This window comes from Pelophylax lessonae (assembly GCF_965119305.1).
Source record: "Pelophylax lessonae genome assembly, chromosome: 6".
Classification (NCBI taxonomy): domain Eukaryota; kingdom Metazoa; phylum Chordata; class Amphibia; order Anura; family Ranidae; genus Pelophylax; species Pelophylax lessonae.
This window is the reverse complement of record NC_138773.1, coordinates 93,923,087-93,947,877: the sequence shown is the minus strand read 5'-3', so window position 1 is coordinate 93,947,877 and position 24,791 is coordinate 93,923,087. Positions and strand designations below refer to the sequence as shown.

Sequence of the window (24,791 nt, the reverse complement as noted above, 5' to 3'; positions counted from 1 at the left end):
TGAATTTGGGTGGGCCCAAGAAAATGTTTGCCCAGGGTCCAATAAATATATATTTTTTTTTTTTCAAGAAAAATAGCTTTTATTTAAGAAAAACAATACATGTGCATACACAGTACAAACGGTATTGATTGCAACACATGCAAGAGATAAAGAACAAGGCAAAAAAATCTTTGTCATATAGTGGTACAGTGAATGCAAAATTACCACAGAGCATAAAACAGTACAACCTAGTCAGAAAACATCGCAGCAGTACGACAGTAAGGAGCTAAGTGGTAAACCTGAGAACAGGAGTAAGTTATAAGCCAGGGTACAAAGAGGGGGGAGAGAACGGGGAAAGAGACAACAGGGGGAGAGGAGAAAGGGGTGGGGAAGGAAGGGGGAGGGGAGAGGGAGAGGAAAGGAAAGAGAAGGGGAGCTTCACCATGGACAGTTACCAGCCAGCATACAGTCACATACATTTAAGCTTCAAACAACCTCTGTAAAACCAGTTGCGGGGGAGCCAAGGCCGGATCATCCAGCCAAGGCTGCCAGATTGAATAAAACTTTTTCAGCGCTTTTCTATGTTGGTAGGTCAACTTTTCTCGAATTAAGGTACTGTTAACATGGGCAATCCATTGTGCCACAGACGGGACCCTAGAAGAAATCCAGTGTCTGGCTATCAGTTTGCGTGCAATATAAAGAAGCCTCAGAACTGCCACATGAGCGCTGGGAGTCAGGGTCTCCACCTCCACAGCCCCCAACAGACAAATCAGCGGATCACGAAGCAGCTGAAAGGCATACACTCTGGATATCGTGGCTATTATTGTAGACCAGTATCTAAAAAGTTTCGGGCATCTCCACATCATGTGTATCAACGTTCCTTGGTCTTGGTTACATTTCGGGCACAGAGGGGAGGGTCTACAACCCCAACGGTGAAGTTGAACAGGCGTACTATATGCCCTGTGAAAAAGCATAAGGTGGGAAACCTTGTGAGAGGCCGAGACCGAAACCATAGGGATGGAGGAAAGGCAAAGCTCCCACCGTTCACCACATCAGAGATCATACCCTTTTTATCGCTAGCCTGAAATACCTCCGTTAGGAGTCTATTGGGAGTGAGCCGCAAAGGTACCAGCCGGGCCTGAGCAGCAATGGCGTGTCTAAGTTGAAGAAACCTATAGAAGTACTGACGGGGCACACCGAATTCCTCCTGTAAATCCTGAAAGGATTTCAAAACATCACCTCGAAAAACAGTTGAGTCATATAACGAACCCCCGCCCCTCTCCAAGCCTCCGCCCCCTCCAGGGGCAGAAGTTCTCTGTAATTCCGATTATCCCAGATGGGGGTCTCAGGCAAGAAGCCCCCGACCCGGAGCATCGTCTTGACAGTGCGCAACACCAACCGAAGCAGGGCCACCATGGGCAGTCCCGCCGGAAGGTGCGAAAATCCAGCCTCCAGGTGGACCAGAACAGGATCAGGGGACCCCTCCGGAGTCAACATGTCCAATAAATATTTAAGACAGCCCTGGGTGTCCCACATCTTCTACGACCATGCCAAGCTGACCGAGGCTCTCTTGGAAGTGGGAGGGAACCAATGACACCCAGGGAGTACTGCAGCAATGCATCATGGGACCTGTAGTTCCCATTAAAAAACAGCCCCATTGCTTTCAATGGGGACAGAACTACACAGACCAGCTGCTCTCAGGATTAAAGAAAGGAAAGGACACCATCTTGTCTGCCTGGGGCTAGGCAGACCACCATGAGGAGGGGAAGAAGAGAGACGTGTCCAGAGAGGCTGCTGTGAACCTTGAAGGATTGCGGCCTATCATGCCACCCACTGTTGCCGCAGTTCCAGCCCAGCTAGTACGAGCCTTGCTCTGCCATGCCAGGGATATTCTAGCAAAATTGCTGACAGCACAGGTGCCAACCAGATCACTAAACCAGCAGACCAGGCAGCCGCCTCGACCTGATTGTCAGATGGAGAGCCGATTTGCATTAATTGCAGTATAATCGCTGTGTCATAAAGATTAGTAAGCGGGCAGATGCCCAAAGTCCTATTGCCAGCCACTAGCACTCCACTTTGAACACTATATACAAACACAACAGATTTGGATTGTCAAGAGGACCTTTCATTAGTCAGATCAAGTATCCTTGCACTGATTGCTGATCCTTTTTGCTATACTTAAGTATCCTTTACTTCTCTGAGCTCCAGCTGCCGGTGAAGATAATTTCAAGGCCTTACATTCAGTACACTATCCTTTTACTCTTAAAGGGGACATATCACTTATACTTATAATAGTCTCTCTTTAGGATCAGAAGTATTAAAGGCTGGCCCAGGCTTCTCCTTTTAGTGTTCGTGGTGGTACTAACAACATATAATGATCCTTTGAAAATCCATTAATTTAATCCTTGTTATGGTCTGTTAGTTTGTATACCTTTGTCACTCGCTTGTGTTTGCTGTTTTCATTTAACTGCTCTGAGAGTTGCCTCATATGAGTCTTGATTGTTGTTTCAGGAATTGGTTGACTTGACACTCTTATTTGGCCTCTTATTCTGATTAAGTAAAACAGTGAAGGTTGAATGCAGTTTTAATTGTGTCTGTGTGTGATTTATTGTGGTATTACACTGACCTTGCCGCTAGGTGTGCCAGAGGAGCTGAAACGGTTCTTGGGGTTGATAGGTGGAGTAATAAACCAAACATATTCAGCAGCTCCTTCGGGGGTAGCGCTACATTTATATAAGATAGCAGCATTTTACTCAGAGAGCTCACCATTACTTAGTGCAGGTTGATGTGGGTTGTAACTAGAAACTGTTTTAATTGTCCATAATTTTTATAAAACAAAAAAAAAAAATGATCAGGACTTTTCGCCGATCAACTATCTGCCATTGAACTGTCATCCTTAATGTTCACCAAGCCAGCTGTTGTTTCTCAGAGATTAAAGTTCTTCATCAAACCAAAGGTAATGATGATAGATTTATCTTGGCCTGATGTACATGTCCTATTGTTAATGTAAGTCTAATAATCCTTCACACGTCACACTTTGTGTTCTTCTGGGTTGACTTGTACTCAGTTTCCTGACATGTGTCCTTGTTTTCCCATCAGGTGACTGGCTAATGAACAGCTGAAAAACATCCACAGTTCAGGCAATTCCATAACAACTTCAAACGATTCCACTGTTTTATCAAGGGTGATTCTTTTTATAGGTGAGAGTTTACATCTTGTGTTTTAATTTTGTGAAATATTTAAATACCTAATTGATCCTATGTCATTACCACTGCAGTAACCATTCTATAACGGCTATTGTCCTGTTAGGAAAAGACCTTCCACCTGGACAATTTAGTGGAGTGGGTGACTATGAGCCTTGTGTAATCCAATATTGTTAATTGAGGAAAGCTAAATAGGTTTCCTTTAAATGTCAAGCAATGTGGGGGTTCCCGACTCTATGGACCAAACGAATTGGTTGATAAATATTAAGGCTGCTGCCCTCACTAAAACTACCACCATATGGTGGTGTCCCAAATGAAAAAATACTGATGTGCAAGTGAGAAGTGGCGCTGCCCGTGATCAAAACATTTAAATAAATTATTGATGAATTGGGTGTCTCTAGTGCCTATAAATGGGCTTTGATAAGCCCAATACTAAATGATACAATTGTGTGTAGTAGTAACTGGTGTCAATCATAAATACCCAGTGCATATAATAAATTAACCATACATATAAACACAAAAGCTTCCTCGTGCCAATAGAGCTGCAGTGTTTCAAATACTGCTGTGCAGACAAACCTTATTAAAAAAGTAACACACAGTGCTTCTATCAAAATCAATGTGCAAATCAGTGCAATTATGCAAAGTGCATGGGTGCAGATAAGTGGAATCAACAACAATGTGCAAAATTCAAGTAGCTGTATCCTGGTGCCCAGTCTGTGCAAATGTCCACAAGGTGATTCTTAGCCTAGGGGTCCCTCTGATTATATAGTGGGCACGGTGCTGCCTGTTAATAGTCCGTGGGTGATGATAAAGTGCCTCCAAGCAGGACTCCTGCTTGATCTGTTGGTGAAACACTTGGATGGACCCAAATTCCCGGAATACAACCCCCACTGTACGCTGGTTCGGTGTTCACACTCGTGCCTCCCCCCCTTGGGGTAAACACTCACCAGATATCAGGCCCCTGGATAGGGGTGAAATACCACTGGATTGACACCAGTTACTACTACACACAATTGTATCATTTAGTATTGGGCTTATCAAAGCCCATTTATAGGCACTAGAGACACCCCATTCATCAATAATTTATTTTAAGGTTTCCTTTAAAGCCTCCTACACACCTGTATTTTTTTTTTTCACTCAACCCAGCAGGGCTGAACAAAAAAACCTGACAGCTCAGGAGGAGCTGCTGTACAAACGGCCCCCAGCCAGAACACTCTGGTCAGCACTCTCAGCCATTGGCTAAGAGCGCTGATAGGGAGCCAATCAGCACACCTTTTTTAGTCATGCCCCTTTAACAGAAGCAGGTTGAACTTCAGTACACATGGGTCAAATGTCAGCCAGTTTCTATTGAACTGGCCGATGCCGCCAGGTCATAGTTGGGTCCATTCATAAATGTTTTCACTCAAGGGAGAAGAAATGGTGACTCCTGGGTGAAAGTTAAGTAAATCCTGAGGAAAAACATTGATAGACCCCAATCGCTTTTCTAATTTAGACACTGTATTCCACCTTTTGCCATTTATTTTTTGCTGTACACATATTTTAGGCATCTGATGCAGCATTTTCCCAAAAAAATTTTAGGCTAGGTTCCCACTAATGCGAATTCAATGTGGGTTGACAACGGATTGACAAATATTCAAAACTGTTCTGACAGTATTTATTGAGAGTGGAAATTCTCAACTCCACTAGAGAATTTAACAGTATTGTATCATAGCTATAAGTGCCAGAATGAAAAAGAAAATCCGATCAACCGTTGTTAATAACTATAACTGGTCTTCCTTTAGATATCCATAAATCAAACCCAATATTTATACCAGTTTATTACTCAGTAGTACATTTTACTTAATAGTTTACCTCAAGTGTGTAATAAAATCGTCCATAGAACTCCACTGAAACTCCTCTGTTTGAATCCACAGCATCAATTATAAATTTCAGCAGGAGCCACCAGAGAGATTCAAGCACCCTGTAAAGAAGAGAATGACCAGGCATTGAAGGATATATAATAACAATGCTGCTGTGAAGTGTTTGTGACTCGAAAGTGTTTTCTGTCATCAAAATGTGGTGCTAATGCAACACCTACAACATGGGCTACATTAAACTGTGTCCACTGTTATAGCACACTTCTCTTCTTAACGAGAATCATACCAACTTTCATGGAATTCTGGTGTAAAATGTAATATGCAGGAACTAAAAAAAAAGTCACTGATATCACCAGGTCATTGCTCCAGATGGCATAAGGGTCTCTGTGCCAGAGTTTCCTAACCCCTGGGCCATGGACTGGTACCCGTCTGTGGGCTCGGGCCACATAGCTGGAGGTGAGCAAGTAACAAGCTGAATCTGGTGGCAAGCTTTATATTGGCAAGTCAGCGGATCTACTTCACTTGAATAATCACAAAACCATTACCCCTCTCCCCCGGTTCATGAAAAACATACATACATTGTAGGTTCTAGTGGGATGCTGGAGTCCACAAGGAAAATTTTGGATGCCCGCACAAAATGAGGAAGGGCAATGGGGATGGAGTTTGTTTGTGACGAGAGGTATAAAGGGGGTTTAGACAGAAGGTGTTATGGAGAGTTGTGAAGGGTTTAAGGAGATATGAATGGTTGCATGTGTGGGGAAGTATGAAAGTATTATGGGATGTAGAAGGGACATGAGGGGAGCAACAGAAGGTTATGTGGGTGGTGGATATATAAGAAGTGAATGATGGTGTAGTGCGTTTTTTTGGGCATGGGGGTGTTTGTAGAGCCAGATGTTCAGAGGTTATGAGGGTTTGTTTGTGAGATCAAATGCCCGGTGGCTTTAAGCTTTACTTTTGTATAACATGTTCTTATCTTACCTGTACAGGTTTTCTTTCACCAAAGTTTCACTCAAAATAATTAATTTGTCATCTAGATATTTCATGAGAGGAGACACAGCCTAAAACAGATTACACACCATATGTTAGTGATTAACATGACAGATAAATTACGGATGTTTGAATGGCTGAGCTGTAAAGTCCACATTAATTATGATTATGGTTATAATTATCCACATATTTGCGAGTTCTCAGTAAACACGACAGCAATCACACTGACAGCATGCTAAAAATACACCACAATACTCAACAAAGCAAAGCCTGGCATCAGACCAGTGACAGTGTATTGGTTATGCTCTACTGTGTGCTGCTGTTTCTAAACCATCAGACTCCATTAATAAGCTTCTATAATAACTGGGCATAGTTTATAAAAACTGGAGAAAACAGAATTGTTTGTCCATCTGATTTCAGATTCCAGCTGTCTCTTTTCTACTTCAGCTTAGAATAAGGATAAAAATAACAAAGAAGAGCACCAACATAGTGCATTTAAACTGTTAAAAAAAAAATCAAAGCAAATTGAAAGTTTCATATAAGAAAGGTGAACAGGTGAAATCAGTAGGGGATTCTGAGTCAAGTCTTTATGATCTTGGGCAGCAAGGTGCCAGCTGTGCTTATGAATTATGTGGAAGCTCTGTACTCCTGAAGGTACAAAAGACAAGAAGGCTGGAGACCAATTTGATTTTATTTTTTCTTAACAAACAGACAATGGAACTCCAACTAAAACTTTGTTTTTTATTTTGGTTGAAGTGCAGAAAAGGTACAGTATATAACATTTGTCAAGGTTTTATAGCTAGAGGGATTAAGTCTAGGTTCATATATATGCGGCTGCACTTAATGAGTTTTTCAGGCATGTTTTGCAGTGCAATTTGCGTTTTTTTTTCCCCTCTTACACTGTAAACACTGTATATAGCTGGTTACTAAGGAGCGGGTCGAGAAGCCGGCCGCCACGTCTTTAACAACTGATGAGTCATTAGATGTCAGCGGGGTTTCCCACGGACAGCTGAATGTAAAAAAAAATTGCAGCCGAAAAAAAGGTGAAAAAAAAAAAAACACGGTGGGGTCCTCCCCCTTTGGGTCTGGTATGGATTTGGAGGAGACACCCCCATGCCAAAATGAAAAAATAAATAAAAGTTGTGTGGGGTCCCCCCCAAAATCCATACCAGACCCTTATCCGAGCTTGCAGCCCGGCAGGTCAGGAAAGGGAGGGGATGAGCAAGCCCCCCCCCCCAACCCCAAAGCACATTGTTCCCATGTTGATGGGGACAAGGGCCTCTTCCCAACAACCCTGGGTGGTGGTTGTGGAGGTCTGTGGGCTGGGGGCTTATCGGAATCTGGAAGCCCCCTTTAACAAGGGGACCCCCAGATTCTGTGATTGCATGAAGATTAGCAACACACTAATCTTCAATTTTTTTGGATACCTGTCTGTTTATGGCGTTTTAAATGTGAGTTGAATACCTTGATTTTAATAAACATGCTTGTTTTTACGGTATTACGCGATGTCCCTATCATTTCCTTATATACATGTCCTTTGAATACCGGATTTTGAACTACTATAACTTGCATCGATCCGTACCTGGCGAACCTCTTTGAAACACCAATTAAGCCTACTGAGGTCTATCCATTAAGTTGGGTGACCAATACTATCTGGTAAGCTGCCTTTTGGATATTGGGTGATCCTCCACGGGTGCCCCTTCCCCCCTCTTCTTCTTAATCAGCAACAGAAACAGAGTGGTAGTCGTTTTGCTGGGACTTGTGGTTCCTCTATTCAACACTTCCTTTTCTTCTAAAAAATTTTTCACTAACATTGATTGTTTTCTATATGGACTCATGATGGTGTCACTGCACAATTAATTATTTGATTGAGTTTAATGTTTTTTATGATTGAACACATATTGTGATTGGACACATATTGTTTGGATAGCGCTACACTTATTTGCATATTACTGTTTTTGGATATTTCTATAGATCCATGTGTGCTGCTTCTCCTTTTTTCATTTTTTTCATCTTCTTCAACACAATCTTATCACTAGAATTTTATCAATATTTTAAGCGCAGAAAATCCCCAATATTAATGTATGTAAAGTAATTTAACCACATTCTCTACAATAACTTTTTTAGCTATTAGCATGGATGGCCCCACTTGTTAAGCTGATTAACAAGTAATAGCAGTATATACAGTATAGCAACCCTTAACAAACAAGCTGCATATGAGGTTCTAAGGGACCGTGTGTAACTATGTGTACAATTACATAATTAAAGTATATGTGAAAACCAATAACTAAAATCTGATTAAGGCCCCTTTCACACGTGTGCTAATTTGCTGCGATTTTGATTAGATTTTGCCGCAATTTTGACTGGACTTGCAGCCTGTGTAATCCTGGACCTCAAAACGCATCAAAGTCAGCCCAAAGTAGTGCAGGGACTACTTTGAAGTCCTTGTGACTTGAAGTCGCGCAGATATGAACGGATATGAACGGTACTCATTGGAAATCAAGGAGTATGACTTGTCATGCGACTTTGCAGTCCCAAGTCACAGGACAACTCGCACAAGTGTGAAAGAGGCCTAAAACTTTAACATGCTAACATAATTCAAAACTGTTTTCCAGAAGTTCTTCTGCATTGTCACTCTGTCACATGGGTTTCTGATGGTGGCTGAAAAGAGACTGCTGATAAAAGACATTGCTGATGCTAGCAATAGTAAAAAAAAAAGGCTTAAAAGAGGGAAAAAATAATTTTATTAAAAAAAAAAAAATGATGAATAGTGCTTTAGCAAAAATGTGCTTCAGTTAGGGTTTACATCTGCTTAACCACTTGCCGACCAGTCACTGGGACTGCACTGCGGCAAAGTGGCTCGATTCCGTCCAGCGACGTAGACCTACGTCGCTGGACTCCTCCCCTTGTGGGCGGTGCTCGCGCGCCGCCGGAGGCTCGCTCCCGCTGTTTTCAGTCACAGCGGGAGTCGGGCCAGGGGAGGAGGTGCTCTTCCCCGATCGTCGGGGAATCAAGTTTGGAGATCCACCCGCTTGTGTAAACAAAGCGGGCGGATCTCCTAAGTGACAAACAGTGACAGATTGCAGGGTTCAGCATAGCTGAACATGCGATCTGTCCCTGTGTCACTCAGTCCCCTCCCCCCACACACGTTAGTAAGCACCAGGCATACATTAACCCCTCCCTCTCCAATAAAATTAACCCCTTCCCTGCCAGTGTCATTTTTACAGTAAGTGCATATTTATAGCACTGATTACTGTAGAAATGTCACTGGTACCCCCAAAAGTGTCAAAAATATCAGTCAAGGGTCCGATCTGTCTGCCGCAATGTCGCAGTCCCGCAAAAAAAATCGCAGATCGCCACCATTAATCGTTAAAAAAAAACCCACCAAAAATGACAGAAATCTTTCCCTTAGTTAGTAAACGCAATAACTTTTGCGCAATCCAATCAAAATACGCTTATTGTGATTGTTTTTACCAAACATAGGTAGCAGAAAACAAATTGGCCAAAAATGTAAAAAAATTGCTGTAGAAAAAAAAAATGACTCTTCTATGGCCAGCTCTAGATGGCAGTAAATTGATCACTAGCTTGAGCTCCACAGGCACAGCAGTATTAACTTGAATTGAAATGTACATATATGTTTTTTTACATTCTGTAAAGTAAATTCGCAACACTGTGTAATGTAGAAGAAGTGTTCAGTAGATTTATATACACACCTCATCATTCTGAATTGAGTCAGGAGACAGACTGATGTGTTGTATGTATTTCTTGATATCCCCAATCATCTGTAGAGATAACACAGACCTTTTATATACAAAATGTAGATATTATACACATTTACACAAAGAAAGCTCTTTATGTCATTGAGAAAGAAAAGGAATAATTGTTCCAACATTTAGTTAACCACTTTAGGGACCAAGCCTATTTCTGACACATGTTGTTTACAAGTTAAAATCAGTATTTTTTGCTAGAAAATTACTTAGAACCCCAAACATTATAGCATTATTAGCAAAGACTCTGGAGAATAAAATGGCAGTTGTTTCCATATTTTTTGTCACGTGGTATTTGCGCAGCGTTTTTTCAAACGCAATTTTTTGGGAAAAAATACATTTCAATACATTTCACTGCGTTTAAAAAAACTAAACAGTAAAGTTAGCCCAATTTTTTGTATATTGTGAAATTGTGTCACGCAGAGTAAAGAGATACCTAACATTTTACTGTTTAAAATTGCGCACACTCGTAGAATGGCGACAAATTACAGTACTTAAAAATCTCCATAGGCAACAATTTAAAATTTTTTAAAGGTTAACAGTTTAGGGTAATAGAGGAGATCTTTTTCTAGAATTATTGCTCTCGCTCTGGCGATCGTGGCAATACCTCACATGTGTGGTTGGAACACCATTTTCATTTGCGGGCATAACTTCTGTATGCATTTTCTTTTGTGTGGGTGCGAGCTCATGGCAACGGGGGCGCTTTAACTTTTTTTTTTCCTATCTATTTTATTTAATTGTTTTATTTTTAGCACTGTTTTAAAAAAAAAAAGTCACTTTTATTGCTGTCACAAGGAATGTAAACATCCCTTATGACAGTAATAGGCAGTTTCAGGTATTCTTTATGGAGAAATCGGGGGTCTAAAAGACCCCCAACCCCTACACTGCACTTCAAAGTATTCAAAATGCCATTTTTGAATACTGTCACTGTTTTAAAATCGGCGCCGTTAGCAGCCGAGTAAACCGTAAGTAACGTTGTGACGTCGCTTCTGGGTTACTACACCGGAGACCCGATCAAAGCCGATACTGCCTTTGTTCAGGATTCTAACTGGAGGACGTGCCGGCTGGTTGCTCGGGTCCAGGTGGGACAGGAGCCCCGGGCAGAGCCACAGAAGGCAGCGCGATCCCCTCCTGCTTGCTGGGATTATGGCCGAGCGGCTGCTGAGCTCCCGGTACAACCACTTCTGCAAGCCGACGTACAGGTACGTCGGTTTGCGGGAAGTGTTTAAATTTCCAGTTATTATATCTCCTTTTCCCTGGGGCTGACTGGCAGCCTTTGGCCCAGAGGGCAAGTACAAACCAGAAGCCCGTGGTGCAGCGAATCTGCATCGCTTCCACTATCCTTCTTCCCGGCCTTCTCGTGACCCCCATTCCAGGCTGAAGCTCAGCTCCAGGTACTCTCTAATGACTGGCTGAATCTGGGTTTCTGACCTGGCCAGCAGAGGGCAGTTGGGGAGAGCTGGAAAAGCTTGATCAGAGCTGGCCAGGGGAGTATGGAACTGGCCTCTGTTTACACCAACCATGCTGGGGGGGAGGGGGGGGGCGGTGCTCTGTCCTTGTCTTTATCCCGCACTCAGTAGGTCAGCAGTGGAGACTTTTTACTTCTCTTCATCAGGAATCCTTTAGGCATGTCTTTGGCAGAAGTGGTGCAGCCTTTTTATGGGGCATCAGAGCGGCCCAGGGGGCAATTGCCCCCCTGCCCCCTGGCCCAGCCCCCCCAGTCTTTGCCTGTCCTGAATTTTAGCATTTAAAATAGGGATCTAATGGCCTTTGTCCTGTCTAAATATCAGTATATTAGTGGTGGAAAAGTTAAACTGGATTAGTATAGGAATACAGCTCACATTTTTCAATTCTTGAAGTGTAACTCCAGTCAAAACCTTTTTATTTCATCTTTATCAAGAACATACCACTTAGAACATCTGTCAAAGTTTTTACTGCTGACGTTCTTCCTGTCCTGACAGTTATCCTTTTCCCTTTACATTTTCCCTTTCTGTCTCCCCTTTTCTGAGTCACCCTTCGTCTCTGCCCCCTACCCACCTCTGAGCACCATCCCTTGGTTCCACCCCTACCCACCTTCCAGTGCTGCCCCTTTTAGAGAATAGAGAACCAAGTATCATTTTGTGTTACTAAGTAATTTGTATGTAATTTGGTATGATAACAAGAAAGACAGTAAAGCAGACCCCCACCCCAGCAGCATAGACCCCCAGGAACAATAGATCCCCACACAACAATAGAATAGACTTTCTCCCAGTAACAATGGACCCCCCCCCCCACAACAAAATACCACACCAGCAACAATAGACCCCGACAGCAACAGCAGATCTCCCAGCAACCAGCATCAATAGACCCTCCAGCTGCTAACAACAATAGACCTATCCCTCAACAGTAGATCTCTCCCAGCATCAATTGACCCCCCAAAAGCAACAATAGACCCTCCACAAAAATAGATCCCCACCAGTGGCAATAGTGGCTCCAAAGAAATTGATGGCTTAAAAATCTGGAATTCATCTAGACTACCTTGCACACATTGATGTCAAGGCTTGGCACTTGGTACTAATAATTAGAGAGCTGCAGTGGTAAAGATCCAAACCAAAAAGCAATAAATATATAAGATGGTCTATGGTGTATGGGAAAAGAGAGCTAAAGACATTGCAGAACAGAAAACACCAGTTGTAAGAACTAGTGTGACATATACAGACATTTACAGAGGAATGCACGGGTGTCCATGGACGATAGTAAGATAAAACCAAGCAATCTCTAGTCTTTGACAGTACCAAACCTGGAACAGGGTTGCACCTGGTAAGCCTATTACTTACTTGAAGCACACCCTAAGAACATGTATTCCAAACTGCACTTTAATTGTTGAGTTACAGCTAATATCCAGGCAAAGAGCTACATACACCAAAGAAAGAAATTTGAGTGGGCTGTTTTACCTACCAAAGTACTTGTATCTATGTATATCCAGTTTTGAGATTTACCCAGCCCTGCCACACAGCACAGCCAGATAGCTGATTCCACTTTCTCTGTTATAATTATAGTCTATAAAAATTCAATGGAGTTCTCTTTCCTTCCCTCTCCTGCTGACTGGATAGTTATAGAACAAGCAAAGACGAAATAGGTCATCCCTGTTCACTCTGCTCTTTCCTCCTTTCAGCATGTTCCTTCTCATCACCATTCCCTCTCACCATCAGAGTTGTACAGATGAAGGCAAGTTTTGGATGAAACAAGGCACTTATGAAGATGTTTAATAATTATGGATTTCTTGAGATGCCAGCATATTATTCATGTTGCCATTTTAATAACTTAAACCTGACAACCCATTTCCTTTATATTATAGGTAGCATACAGCACAATGAAAATGACATATACTGTAACTGTGCCGTATATTGTTACCCATCAGTATGTCAATTGTAAATCCTGATGGAAAATTTGGAAACATTCCATATAGATCTGAAATTGGTGTCTTGGCTTCATCTTATCATGAGTTTGTAAACTATACATATAGCACAGGCAGATTTTTAACCACCACTGCAGTTGCTGGATGTTTTTGTTAAAGTGGTTGTAAAGGGTGAAGGTTTTTGCATTTTATGCATGAAGGTAAAAACCTTTAGTGTGCAGCTCCCCCCTCAGCCTGCCTAATACTTACCTGAGCCCCATCTAAATCCGGTGTTGTGCACGCGAGCATCAGCTCTCCCAGGCTCTCTCCCTCCTCATCAGATGAGACACAGCAGCAGGAGGTATTGGCTACCACTGCTGTCAATCACAGCCAGTAGGGAGGGAGCAGGGGGTGGGGCTGAGCGTGTGAATTGTAGACAGACAGAGAAGGCTCAGGAGCGAGCACGCACAAGTGCCCCAACAGCACTTTAATAACAGCACAGACTTAAAACACACCCCAGTCTGCTGATTGGAGAATCAGTCAGCAACAGCACACTGATGAGCTAATCCCTCTACTCACTTTGTTCTTTCCTCTTGTCGCTGTGGGGTTGATTTACTAAAACTGGAGAGTGCAAAATCTGGTGCAGTTCTGCATAGAAACCAAACAGATTTTTTTTTTTGTCAAAGCTTAATTGAACAAGCTGAAGTTGGAAGCTAATTAGCTACCATGCACAGCTGCACCAGAGTATCCAGTTTTAGTAAAACATTGTATCATAGTAAATCATCAAGTAAATCCTTGCTAGCACATATGCATAGACTAGACACAGTGATGGTGAACCTTTGCACCCCCAGCTGTTTTGGAACTATATTTCCCATGATGCTCAACCACCCTGCAGAATGCATTCTCATCATGGGAAATGTAGTTCCAAAACATCTGGGGTGCCAAGGTTTGCCATCACTAGACTAGAGTCTTGATAAAATATTGCTACTGTACCTCTCTCCACCACCCCCAGTGATGCTGCATTATGACAACTTTATGAAAAAAAAAATGAAGGCCTATATATGCCATTGTGTTTTAACTCACTTTGATGCATGTACACAGGTTAGCCATTGTTTTAAATGGTACCTGGTGATCTATGTATGAGGCACTTGGGTGCACTGTTATTATTTTGATTCACAGACAACTGTTATAAGGCCTATTGATGACCATGCATGATTGTTGATAACACATGTAAAAAAAAACCTGAAAGCTAATAATTTAGCAATAGTCAAACACTGCCAATACCTGTACTTACTGCAATTACTAACTAGTGTCATGTTTAAGGAAAATGTAGCAAATGTTTTTTTCCCACTAGCTGATTTGTACCTAGCAAATACACAAACACACATTTCCACACATTTAGGTAATTACTGTAAATCAGTAAAGTGAAGCTGTGACTGTACAGGGCAAAACTCTGCAGAGCCTTCTCTTAACAGGAAGAGACAGGGATGCATTACAAAGCTGACTCATTCAGTTGTGTGTATACATTTGAGCTATTGAGCTTTGTAAACACTGGAAATTTTTTAGCAGTGCTGGAAAACACATGGAAAGGAAGAGCCTAGAGTCCCAATTGCTGTCTTGGGGTGAAAATACAAAATATTTATATGCATTATTTCATATTTATCTGACTTAAAAAGAAAAAAAAAAACCTTGTTTAATTTAGAAAGAAAAAAGAAAGTACATGCTAACCAGTATAAGTTCCCTTTAAGGAAACAAACACTGGCAGAAAACCTGCAGAAACAGCAATATATAAACTCTTCTGCTGAAAAGTATTGAACCCAAGACCTTAGTGCCACAAGACTACTTTGCTAGCCCCTTAGGTATTTTTCTAAGAAAATATTGATAATCATCATCATCATCATCATCACAGCTACAATACCTTCTCTGTTAGGTGTGCAATCATGTTCTTGGCTTCTCTCTGCATATCTACATCAATGTTTTGCAGCTGTGTGCTCAGTGCCTTCTGCACTTGCTGCTTCCCATCTGACCCAGATGACTGCTCCACTGCGGTCTCCAGAGATTTCCAGTCCAGATCTCTCAGGACATTGCCCATGAATTTGCGTACATGCTCAATGTTGTTCAGGATAATGCAGAGCTATATAAATACAGTTAGGTACAAAAAAAAGTCAATTAGGATGTTAAGTTGGATGCAGACCTTAAACTTTAAATTAAGAGCAAAGGGGCATAACAGCTGCTCTCCACTGAACATTAAAGAGATTACTCCATACTGGGCCTTCATTTTATGCAGTGTGGAGCTGGCGGCCTTTTTCTTCTTGAGTGTTCTCTGCATAATAACTCCAAAAACAGGATTGGGGAAAGCTCAGTCACATAACCTGTCAAAGTGACAGATTTCCTCTTCCTGGCACTTTTTCTTCTTTACCCCATTCATTAAAATGAACAAGACTTGACCTGCTTTAGAGTCCAGAACCAAGCAAAGAGGAAAACACATTTGTAAAGCAAATACAGTTTTTATTTTAAAGCAGAAGTATATATGTGGTTAGATCATGCCCCTCCTTTATAAATGGGGATCTAAGTGTAGACACCATTAAAAGATGTTGAATTAAGAGGATGATGCAACTTTTTTTTGTTTAATAACTGTTTATTGAAAAAGAAAAGGAATTACAGGTGTGGTACAACATGAACAATTACATGAGAAGAAACAATCCACAACAAGTAGTGATGAACACGTTGAGCAAAAATACAACGTAAATGCGTATCAGAGGTCAGGCTTTGAAATTATGAGTGCAGTCATATAATAGTTGTACTGTAGGGTTATACAAGAGAAGAGAACAAGAGAAAGTTGGAGAGAGAGAAGAGAAAAGCGAGAGGAAGAAACAAAAGAAAAAGAGGGCCAGTGGGGGGGATGCGTCAGGAAGGTAGTACAGTATTCAGTATGGGTCATGATGATGCAACTTGAAGGTCACATATTAAAAGAGGTGTAGGTAGGATGGTATATATAAGTAGGTATATATTTTCCACAGTCTCAGTAAGTGTCATGAAGCCTGAAGATTTTGTAGCCTCTGTAATGACTTGCCTGTGGAACCATTCATTTATATTTATGCCTCTGTTATAATCAATTGAGGATAAATTGCTCAAATTATAAAAACTAGGTCCAGTTCTTTGATAGAAACATACACTATATTGTCAAAAGTATTAGGGCGCCTGCCTTTAAATATACATGAAATTTAATCTCATCCCAGTCTTAGTCCATAGGTTCAAATTTGAGTTGGCCCAACCTTTGCAGCTATAACAGCTTCAACTCTTCTGGGAAGGCTGTTTTGACAGGAATCACTTTGGTTAGGGGGCCCGTTGAACACAGCTTACCTTAGAGAGGTTGGGAAATACCTCTCTCAGCCCCCTAGGCCCCTCTTATGTGTAATTCAGAAGTCCAGTCTGGTTTGCTCAAACCAGACTTCCACAGACTGTTCAGCTATTAGAGCTCCATGCGCCCTGCCGGGACAAATTTACAAACTATGTGGAACTTTGTCAAGGAAGCTGCAATGATGGATTGACTCTTTAGGACTTGTTACCGGACTAACTCAGGCACAGACCTATTGGAGGTCTGGTACCTGGTTAGTCTACCTTTGGGGGGGAGGATACGTGACGGTACTCACCGTCACTGGGAGCAAAAGACAGATACTTAATGGACACTGAGAATATGGCTTGGATTGCTTCAAATGGGGTCTGTATTTACACTTATGCTAATGTGTATTGTACTCCAATGGCAGAGACAGGCTCTCCCTATTGTTTGTGTATTGAGATGTGATGTGATTCTGTTAAGCCTGTCTGTTCCATTGTTAAATGTTAATGAACTCACATATTATTTCTGTCCAGATGGCTAGATAATTAGTTCAGGTTAATTCTATTTCTGTATACAATTTCATCTGCATATAATAATGTAATCAGGCAACCCCTGACCTGTGTGTGGCAATCTTATCAGGAGGGGGAGGTCCATGCTGTATATAAATTCTGTGTGACTGTTCAATAAAGAGAGGATTCCAGTACAAACTAAGTTGTGGGCTAGCTTTGTATGGGGGCGGCTGGAAAATCTGATATCTATGTTCACGACTGGGAGGAAGCTGTATACTGACAGAAGTCCATAAGTACAGTGTGGGTTGCAGTTCCGTTACAGCTGTCCACAAGGTTTAGAAGTGTGTCTATGGGAATGTTTGACCATTCTTCCAAAAGCTCATTTGTGAGGTCAGGTACTGATGTTGGACAAGAAGGCCTGGCCCGCAGTCTCCGCTCTAATTCATCCCAAAGATGTTCTGTTGGGTTGAGGTCAGGACTCTGTGCAGGCCAGTCACGTTCCTCCACCCCAAACTCGCTCATCCATGTCTTTATGGATTTTGGTTTGTGCACTGGTCCAAATCATTTGGTGAAGGGGGGAATATGGTGTGGGGTTTTTTTACACTGTTGGCCTTGGCCTTAGTTCCAGTGGGAAGGTAGCACTTAAGGCATCAGCATACCAGGACATTGTGGACAATTTCATGCTCCCAACTATGTGGGAAAAGTTTGAGGTTGGCCCCTTCCTGTTCCAACATGACTGCGCACCAATGCACAAAGCAAGGTCCATAAGGACATGGATGAGTGAGTTTGGGGTAGAAAAACTTGACTGGCCTGCACAGAGTCCTGACCTCAGCCCAATAGAACACCTGGATGAATTAGAATGGAGATTGCGAGCCAGGCCTTCTCGTTCAACATCAGTGCCTGACCTCACAAATGTGCTTCTAGAAGAATGGTCAAACATTCCCATAGATACACTCCTAAACCTTGTGGACAGCCTTCCCAGAAGAGTTGAAGCTATTATAGCAGAAAGAAGTGGGCCAGCTCAATATTGAACTCTACGGAATGAGATGCCATTAAAATTCATGTGCATGTAAAGGCAGGCGTCCCAATACTTTTGACAATGTAGTGTATGTTTACGCTATCTTCATGTCAAGGAACATGTTGATAGATTTGGATTCTTGTATTTGTGTGTGATTGCTTCCCATCTTCGACAAGCTGCTATGTAGGTCTAAACCAAGAAAAAGAATTAGCTTTCATTTTGAAATGCAAACCTTGAACTCTTCACTTAGAAAACATTTAGCTGCCAATCAGCATGATGAATTAGAGAGGGCAGGCACAGTCACATTCATGTCAAGGATGTCAGGTGCTGAACTGAACATTTGCTGTACTACTGTTGCAAGGGAAAGTAGGCAAAGATGTTAATTGGTTGTGTTTATTTATTTTGTCATCTCTTTGTTCCAAAAAATACTGCTTTTGTGTGTGTGTGTGTGTGTGTGTGTGTAATGGTGTCTTCATTATTTATAGTAACAAAAGTAGAACACATGTAACACCAAAAAGTGTACACCTACACCAACACTTGACATTATACATTGTAAAGTTTTATAAGTGTTATTTTTGTAAAAAAAAAAAAAATAGTTACATTATATCAGCCATAGTTATCCACTGTTATACTGATTTTATGGGATAAAAATGAACTTTGCAGTCAATACATACAGTATATGTATGGGTTTTCTATATGGCACAAACATACCATTTTGTATAGAAAGATCAGAAGTAATGCAGAGTATTTGTTACTTTTCGTCTACACCAACTCATATCTTACCTGCTCTGTGACAGCAGCCTGCCCTGCTGACTGGTGACTTCTATCGACTTTCCGCTTGATAGCTTCTGAATAATAGATTGCTGCTTTGCATATATCCTAACATGCAAAATAGCAGCATAAAATCAGTAACAATTATCGAAAAAAAAAAAAAAAATAAAGTCCTTATTATAGTTTACACAAAACATACAACATAGGTTAACTTTTGACATTTCAACTTAAACATAATTTAATTAGGATTTAGAAATGTATTTTCTTGTATTGATTATACAGATTGAAAGGGTTGGGCTGTGTATAGCCATCACAAAAAGAAGAGATGTGCAAGCATGATACATTTTGATACAATTTATTGTATGAAGATTCTCATTTTTTTTAATAAATTAGCTTAATGTCTTTGCTATCGCTTCTGCTATAAACAGGAATATTTAAAAAAAATATGTTCATAGTTATAACTATACAGGAAGGACAAGAACATGCTTGCGACAATCTCAATTCCAGCTTAATTTGGGGAAAACAACGGCCAATGGACAAGTTTATTAATCTGTCTAATCACTTTCTACCCATGAGCTGTCTGAAGCTGCCTTGTAGACATGATACCAACTCCCAATCCAGCTGAAAACAAGCTAGTATGGAAATCGTTACAAGAACTTAGCAAAGGACCTATAATTATTGTAGCTCTTGGCTTATTATTAGGTTTGTTACTATAGACAGAGGTGGAGGAAAAAAGAAACAGTGCAGACTGGGGCATCCAGTTCAGCTTATCTCATAGGGGAGCAGCAGAGGTCTGGATAGATTTTGAGTGACAAACCAACCTGGGAAAAATATAAAAAATACTTTTGTGGCTGTACTTTTTTGGCCATTTAATATAACCTTCTGTATACATGTGTTTATACCAAACTGGACTAATCTTCGGTTTAATTGTTGAGTTGCAATTTCATAACCACATTTTCCCCCTTTATGACTCCTGTATACTCTGTTCAACTTTGCTCTTAGCTCTTTATTACAAACTTGCTTTCCCTTTTCGTGACCTTCAACAACCCAACTCACTTTATCCTTTCCCACCTCCGCTGGACTCTTTCTTTCTCTTCTTCCCTCTTATCTCCTTGTCTCTATCCCACTTAACCTGACATACCTCTGTAAGCCGGCCATAGACAGTACAAATCTCGGCCAGTTTAGCAGAAACCACCCAAGATTCGAACCATGTATGGGCAGGCTGGTAATCAGCATGTCGAATTTTTAGGACGTGATTATTGCCAGCGGCTAAAGCCACTAGCAATAATCACCGTGCGTTCCTCCAACAGGGACAGCTACGCCCGCTCTCCCTGCTGGGAGAACATAATAGCTCCACGAGAAGCATTCAAGCAATCCGTGGTTGCAGGAACAAAAATCATATCACCTATGGCCAGCTTATGTTCAGAGTAGTCAGCAGTTTTCATCACATTTTCACGTTTGGGCATGAAAGAATAGAAGACAATACAATGAGCTTTGTTCAAAAACCTTATTTCTTTCTATTACTGACCCCCTGTGTGGAATGTATAATACTATCACCATACTTTACTTGCACTTACACCTACTTGCATTCTCTCAAACCCCAATGAATAAATATCAGGGAGACGGGTGACCAGTGTTCTCTATGTGAGATACCGATACCCAGAGCAGTGTTTACTATTAGTGGTTTCCCTGTAGTACAGTAAACCCCCCTCCATTGCGGGGGTTACATTCCGAACCCAGCCGCGAAAAGTGAAAATCCGCGAAATAGAAAAACCCTATTAAAATACACTGTAGGCATGTATTTTTTTTACTGTCACTGTACGTGTAAAAGCATGTTGAGGTCTCTAAACACACTTTTAAAACAATAGAAACTCATTTACACACATAAAAGATACTGAGAGACATAGCAAGAGCTATGGAAAACACAAAAAATATTTAATTTTGAATGATTTATATAGTAAAATAACATTACAGAAAAAAACGCAATATACCGGGACCGCAAAAACTGAACCGCGATGGAGCGGGGGTTTACTGTACACCAGAATGGTGCACAGTAATATGTAAGTTGTTTACCTTGCTTTTTAATAAACTGTTTCTTTTGTATTATTTAATGCCTCTATACCTGTCATTTGAGCATCCCTAAAGAAGACTGTAAACCCTCACTTTTGAAACGCGTCGGATGTCTCATTTCACTATTTTATTTTGGTTGAGGTTTCTGGTAACCATACTATACTGTTGACCTGCTATATACATATGATTACAAGCAATATTCCTTTTAAATATCTAAACTTTTTTAACCACTTTACTACCAGTCACGTAACCTCTACGTCAGCAGATTTGCGGGGTTATACCGGGATGATGCCTCTAGCTAGAGGCATCATCCCGGTACCGTTGTTTGAAGCCGACGGTCGGCTTTCCGTCAGTAACGATCGATGCGGCTCGGGAGCCGCTCGATCGTTACCCGGGGGGGCGGGAGGGGACGTCCCCCCCCTCCCGCCGCCTTCCGCGGCTTTGCTCGGGGCTACCGTCCCACCGGGAGCCCCGAGCACCCAGCCGGCACGTCCGCCGGCTGGATGGAGTCCCGATGAATGCCGGAAACGGCATCGATCGGGTCTCCGATGACGTAACCCGGAGGCGGCGTCCATGACGTCACTTCCGGGTTACTGTGCTGCAAAAGGCGGCAGATTTGAAAAACGGCTGTATGCAAAAATGCCGTTTTCGGCGTTTTGCATACAGGGAAGTGTAGTGGAGGGGTCTAGGGTCTTTTAGACCCTCGATCCCTCCATAAAGTGTACCTGTCATGACATATTGCTGTCACCAGGGATGTTTACATTGCTTGTGACAGCAATAAAAGTGATCAGATTTTTTTTTTTTTTTAAAAACCTGTAATAAAGTTTAAAAAAAAAGAAAAAATAAATAGGAAAAAAAAAAAAAAAAATTTAGCCGTCCCCGTCACCGTTAGCTCGCGCACAAAAAAAAACGTATACGCAAGTCGAGCCGCAAATGAAATCGCTGTTCAAACCACACATGTGAGGTATCGCCGCGATCGCCAGAGCGTGGGCAATAATTTAAAAAAAAGAGCTACACACTAACTCTAAACTGGTAACCGTTAAATAAATTTAAAGCGTCGCAGATTGAGATCTCTATTGACCGTAGTTTGTCGCCATCCCACGGGGGGGCGCAATTTTAAACCGTAACATGTTTGGTATCTATTTACTCGGCGTGACATCATCTTTCACAATATACAAAAAAAATGGGCTAACTTTACTGTTTAGTATTTTTTAAATGCAGTGAAATGTGATTTTTCAAATTTTTCCCAAAAAAATGGCGTTTTAAAGACCGCTGCGCAAATACCGCGTGACAAAAAATTTTGCAATGACCGACATTTTATTCTCCAGAGTCTTTGCTAAAAAAATATATATAATGTTTGGGGGTTCTAAGTAGTTTTCTAGGAAAAAATACTGGTTTTAACTTGTGAACAAAAAGTGTCCGAAATAGGGCTGGGGCTAAAGTGGTTAATCTTATGTGTAATAAATTGTATACTTTTTAATTCATGCTTTTTTGGACTTTCCTTAGTCTGATATGCCCATATTAGTCCCTATTCTATTGGAGGGTATTCTTTGATGCTTTCATTGGGATGATGGCATTCTCACAGTTTTCCACCTTTCACATTTGTTGATTTTTACTAAACAGTTTCATCATTTGAAACGCAATGAGGTAATTTTACTATTTTTGAGCCATCCATATCTATTTCCCCCATGGAGGAAGCAGCAGCAAAAGAGAAGTAGAGTAGTTTACCCTTAAAGGAGAAATATACTGGCAGATCTAATAGGTTTATTAGGTCCACAGTTTGAGGTGAGGGCAATATTTGAATGGTGGTGGAGATCATGGAAGAGATGGATAACCTGAGATACTTTTGTATTGAAGATCTACAGTTGGTGTACCGGTGGGATAATATTGACCATATTGTCTTTTAGGGTGAGCAGTCACAGCTGGCTTACAAGGGGACAATATAGAGCATATTGTTGCATGGAACAGTATTGAATAGCTGTGTTTCAACAAAAAAACTGATGTATATATAACAACGGATGCTAGCACTTACATTGGCACTTATATATTGCATGTGAACATTAATGAAAGTATTCACTAACTTATGTTTTTTTGCAGTTTTATTTTGGTATATGAGATGTATGCTCATGTGATTTATTTTTCATTTAATAAAGAATCACTTAGATTAAATAGATGACACCAAGCAGCACTTTTTTCTTATATACATCTGTTTATGTCATGCTTTCTATCCTTATAAAAATATATAATATAAAAAAATTTGCACACACTGAAACACATAATCCCGTGTCGCAAAAAACTGGTAAAGCCAAATTAGAATTTACCTTACATAAATAATCCATCAGTATGTTAACCTGCACACGCTTCAAAATATTAATTGGTACACATTGTTTTATTGTGTGTTTGTTCCATAACTTACATCGGAGAGTTGTGTTAAAAATACGAATGCCTCGGAGGAGTTTGGCCAAGCAAGTTGTGCCCAGAACTCTTTGATTTGTGAGAAGCAAATAGTGACATCAACTGCAGAGCTGCTGTGCTTGGACAGAGAGTCCACATATTCTAGCTGTGAGAACAAGACAAAAGTGCTGAATTAACAAACTGAACAATATTCACAAGCCGCTAGGACAAGAAAAGTCCAACAATGCTGGCAATGTTGACATAAAATAGACATAAAACCAAGAAGATCTGAAGAAAGATATACAGTATATCCATTATTGACTGATATACTTTCAGGGGAGAACAATAACTAACATTGCAGGAAATATTCAAGATAATTATCGTTGTTTTGAAAAAACCACATAGAAGCACCTAATTATTATTGATATTAATAAAAAGATTTCTTAATGCTCCACAACTCTGTCCAAAACACTCTTTTTTAGTTTAGGATAGAGTATGGAAAAGTTAGAACTTCTGTCAGATTTTTACTGCAGTCTGTGTCACCAGTGGGGAGATTTTAACTCATTTCTCTGTGACATAGGAGAAGGAACATCCATTCTAAAGTGAAAAATAAAATGCCTGGGGTTCAAGTCAGGACTGTTCTTCCATGAGGCAATATGAAGACCTGCAGCAATATAGCTGAATGACTGACAGTAACGAAAAAGTGCCAGGAGAAAAACTGACATGTTCCCTTTGTCATTGGTCATATATTGCAGTCTGGTGACATGCCGATTTTTCTCCCTGTCATCTACTAAAATCTCTGATGAGACATTATGGAGCAAAACATATTCTGGAGAAGTGCCAGAATATACCATACACATAGGATAGCATTCGCCTGATACAGGTATTTTTGCCCTGATTCCTGCTTAGGTGTGCTACTATACATTGTTCCTCCCTTTCACTGCAAGACTATGGGGTTGATTTACTAAAGGCAAATTAACTGTGCACTTTAAAAAGTGCAGTTGCACTCTACAAGAGCAGTTGCTTTAGAGCTTAATAAATGAGTAGAAGCTCTGCTGACTTCCATCATCCAATCATGTACAAGCAAAAATTCATTTTTTTTTTTTATTTCCCTTGCTCGTGATTAGGTATTCTTTGCAAAGCTAAGCCTTACCTCAATTACTAAGCTCTGGAGCAGCTTCACTTGCAGAGTGCAATTGCACTTTGCAAAGTGCACAGTATTTATGCCTTTAGTAAATCAACCCCTATCAATCTACTTATACTGCCAAAAAAATCTTTTGTTGGAGCATTAGTGAATTAATTAAAAATATAACTCAGGATTACTGGATTTAATACTGACTGATCTTAGTTTTGGATAGGCTAAGATATTAAGAGGGTAATTCCAGGTCTACAGCCATGCAAGTGTCACACAGAGATATTCTGGTTCTTTCTCAATCTGGTCAGGGTCTATAAACAGGCCTGCTTAGAGAACTGGGGATAGAAACAATGGTTTATGGGTACCAGCTAGAATCGCCAAGTTCA

At 40.9% G+C, this 24,791-nt stretch overlaps 1 protein-coding gene across 1 annotated transcript in view; it reads right to left on the bottom strand.

The window, feature by feature from the left end:
- The window catches only part of BAIAP3 (BAI1 associated protein 3), a 599,530-nt gene that overhangs the window by 49,648 nt on the left and 525,091 nt on the right, over positions 1–24,791 (bottom strand). Inside the window, exons 23-28 of the mRNA XM_082260275.1 lie at positions 23,293–23,436; positions 18,819–18,914; positions 15,087–15,302; positions 9,739–9,807; positions 6,017–6,096; positions 5,034–5,142 (exon numbers count right to left, since the gene is read on the bottom strand). Of these exons, the coding sequence (XP_082116401.1) occupies positions 5,034–5,142; positions 6,017–6,096; positions 9,739–9,807; positions 15,087–15,302; positions 18,819–18,914; positions 23,293–23,436 (714 nt within the window). The remainder of the gene's footprint in view (positions 1–5,033; positions 5,143–6,016; positions 6,097–9,738; positions 9,808–15,086; positions 15,303–18,818; positions 18,915–23,292; positions 23,437–24,791) is intronic.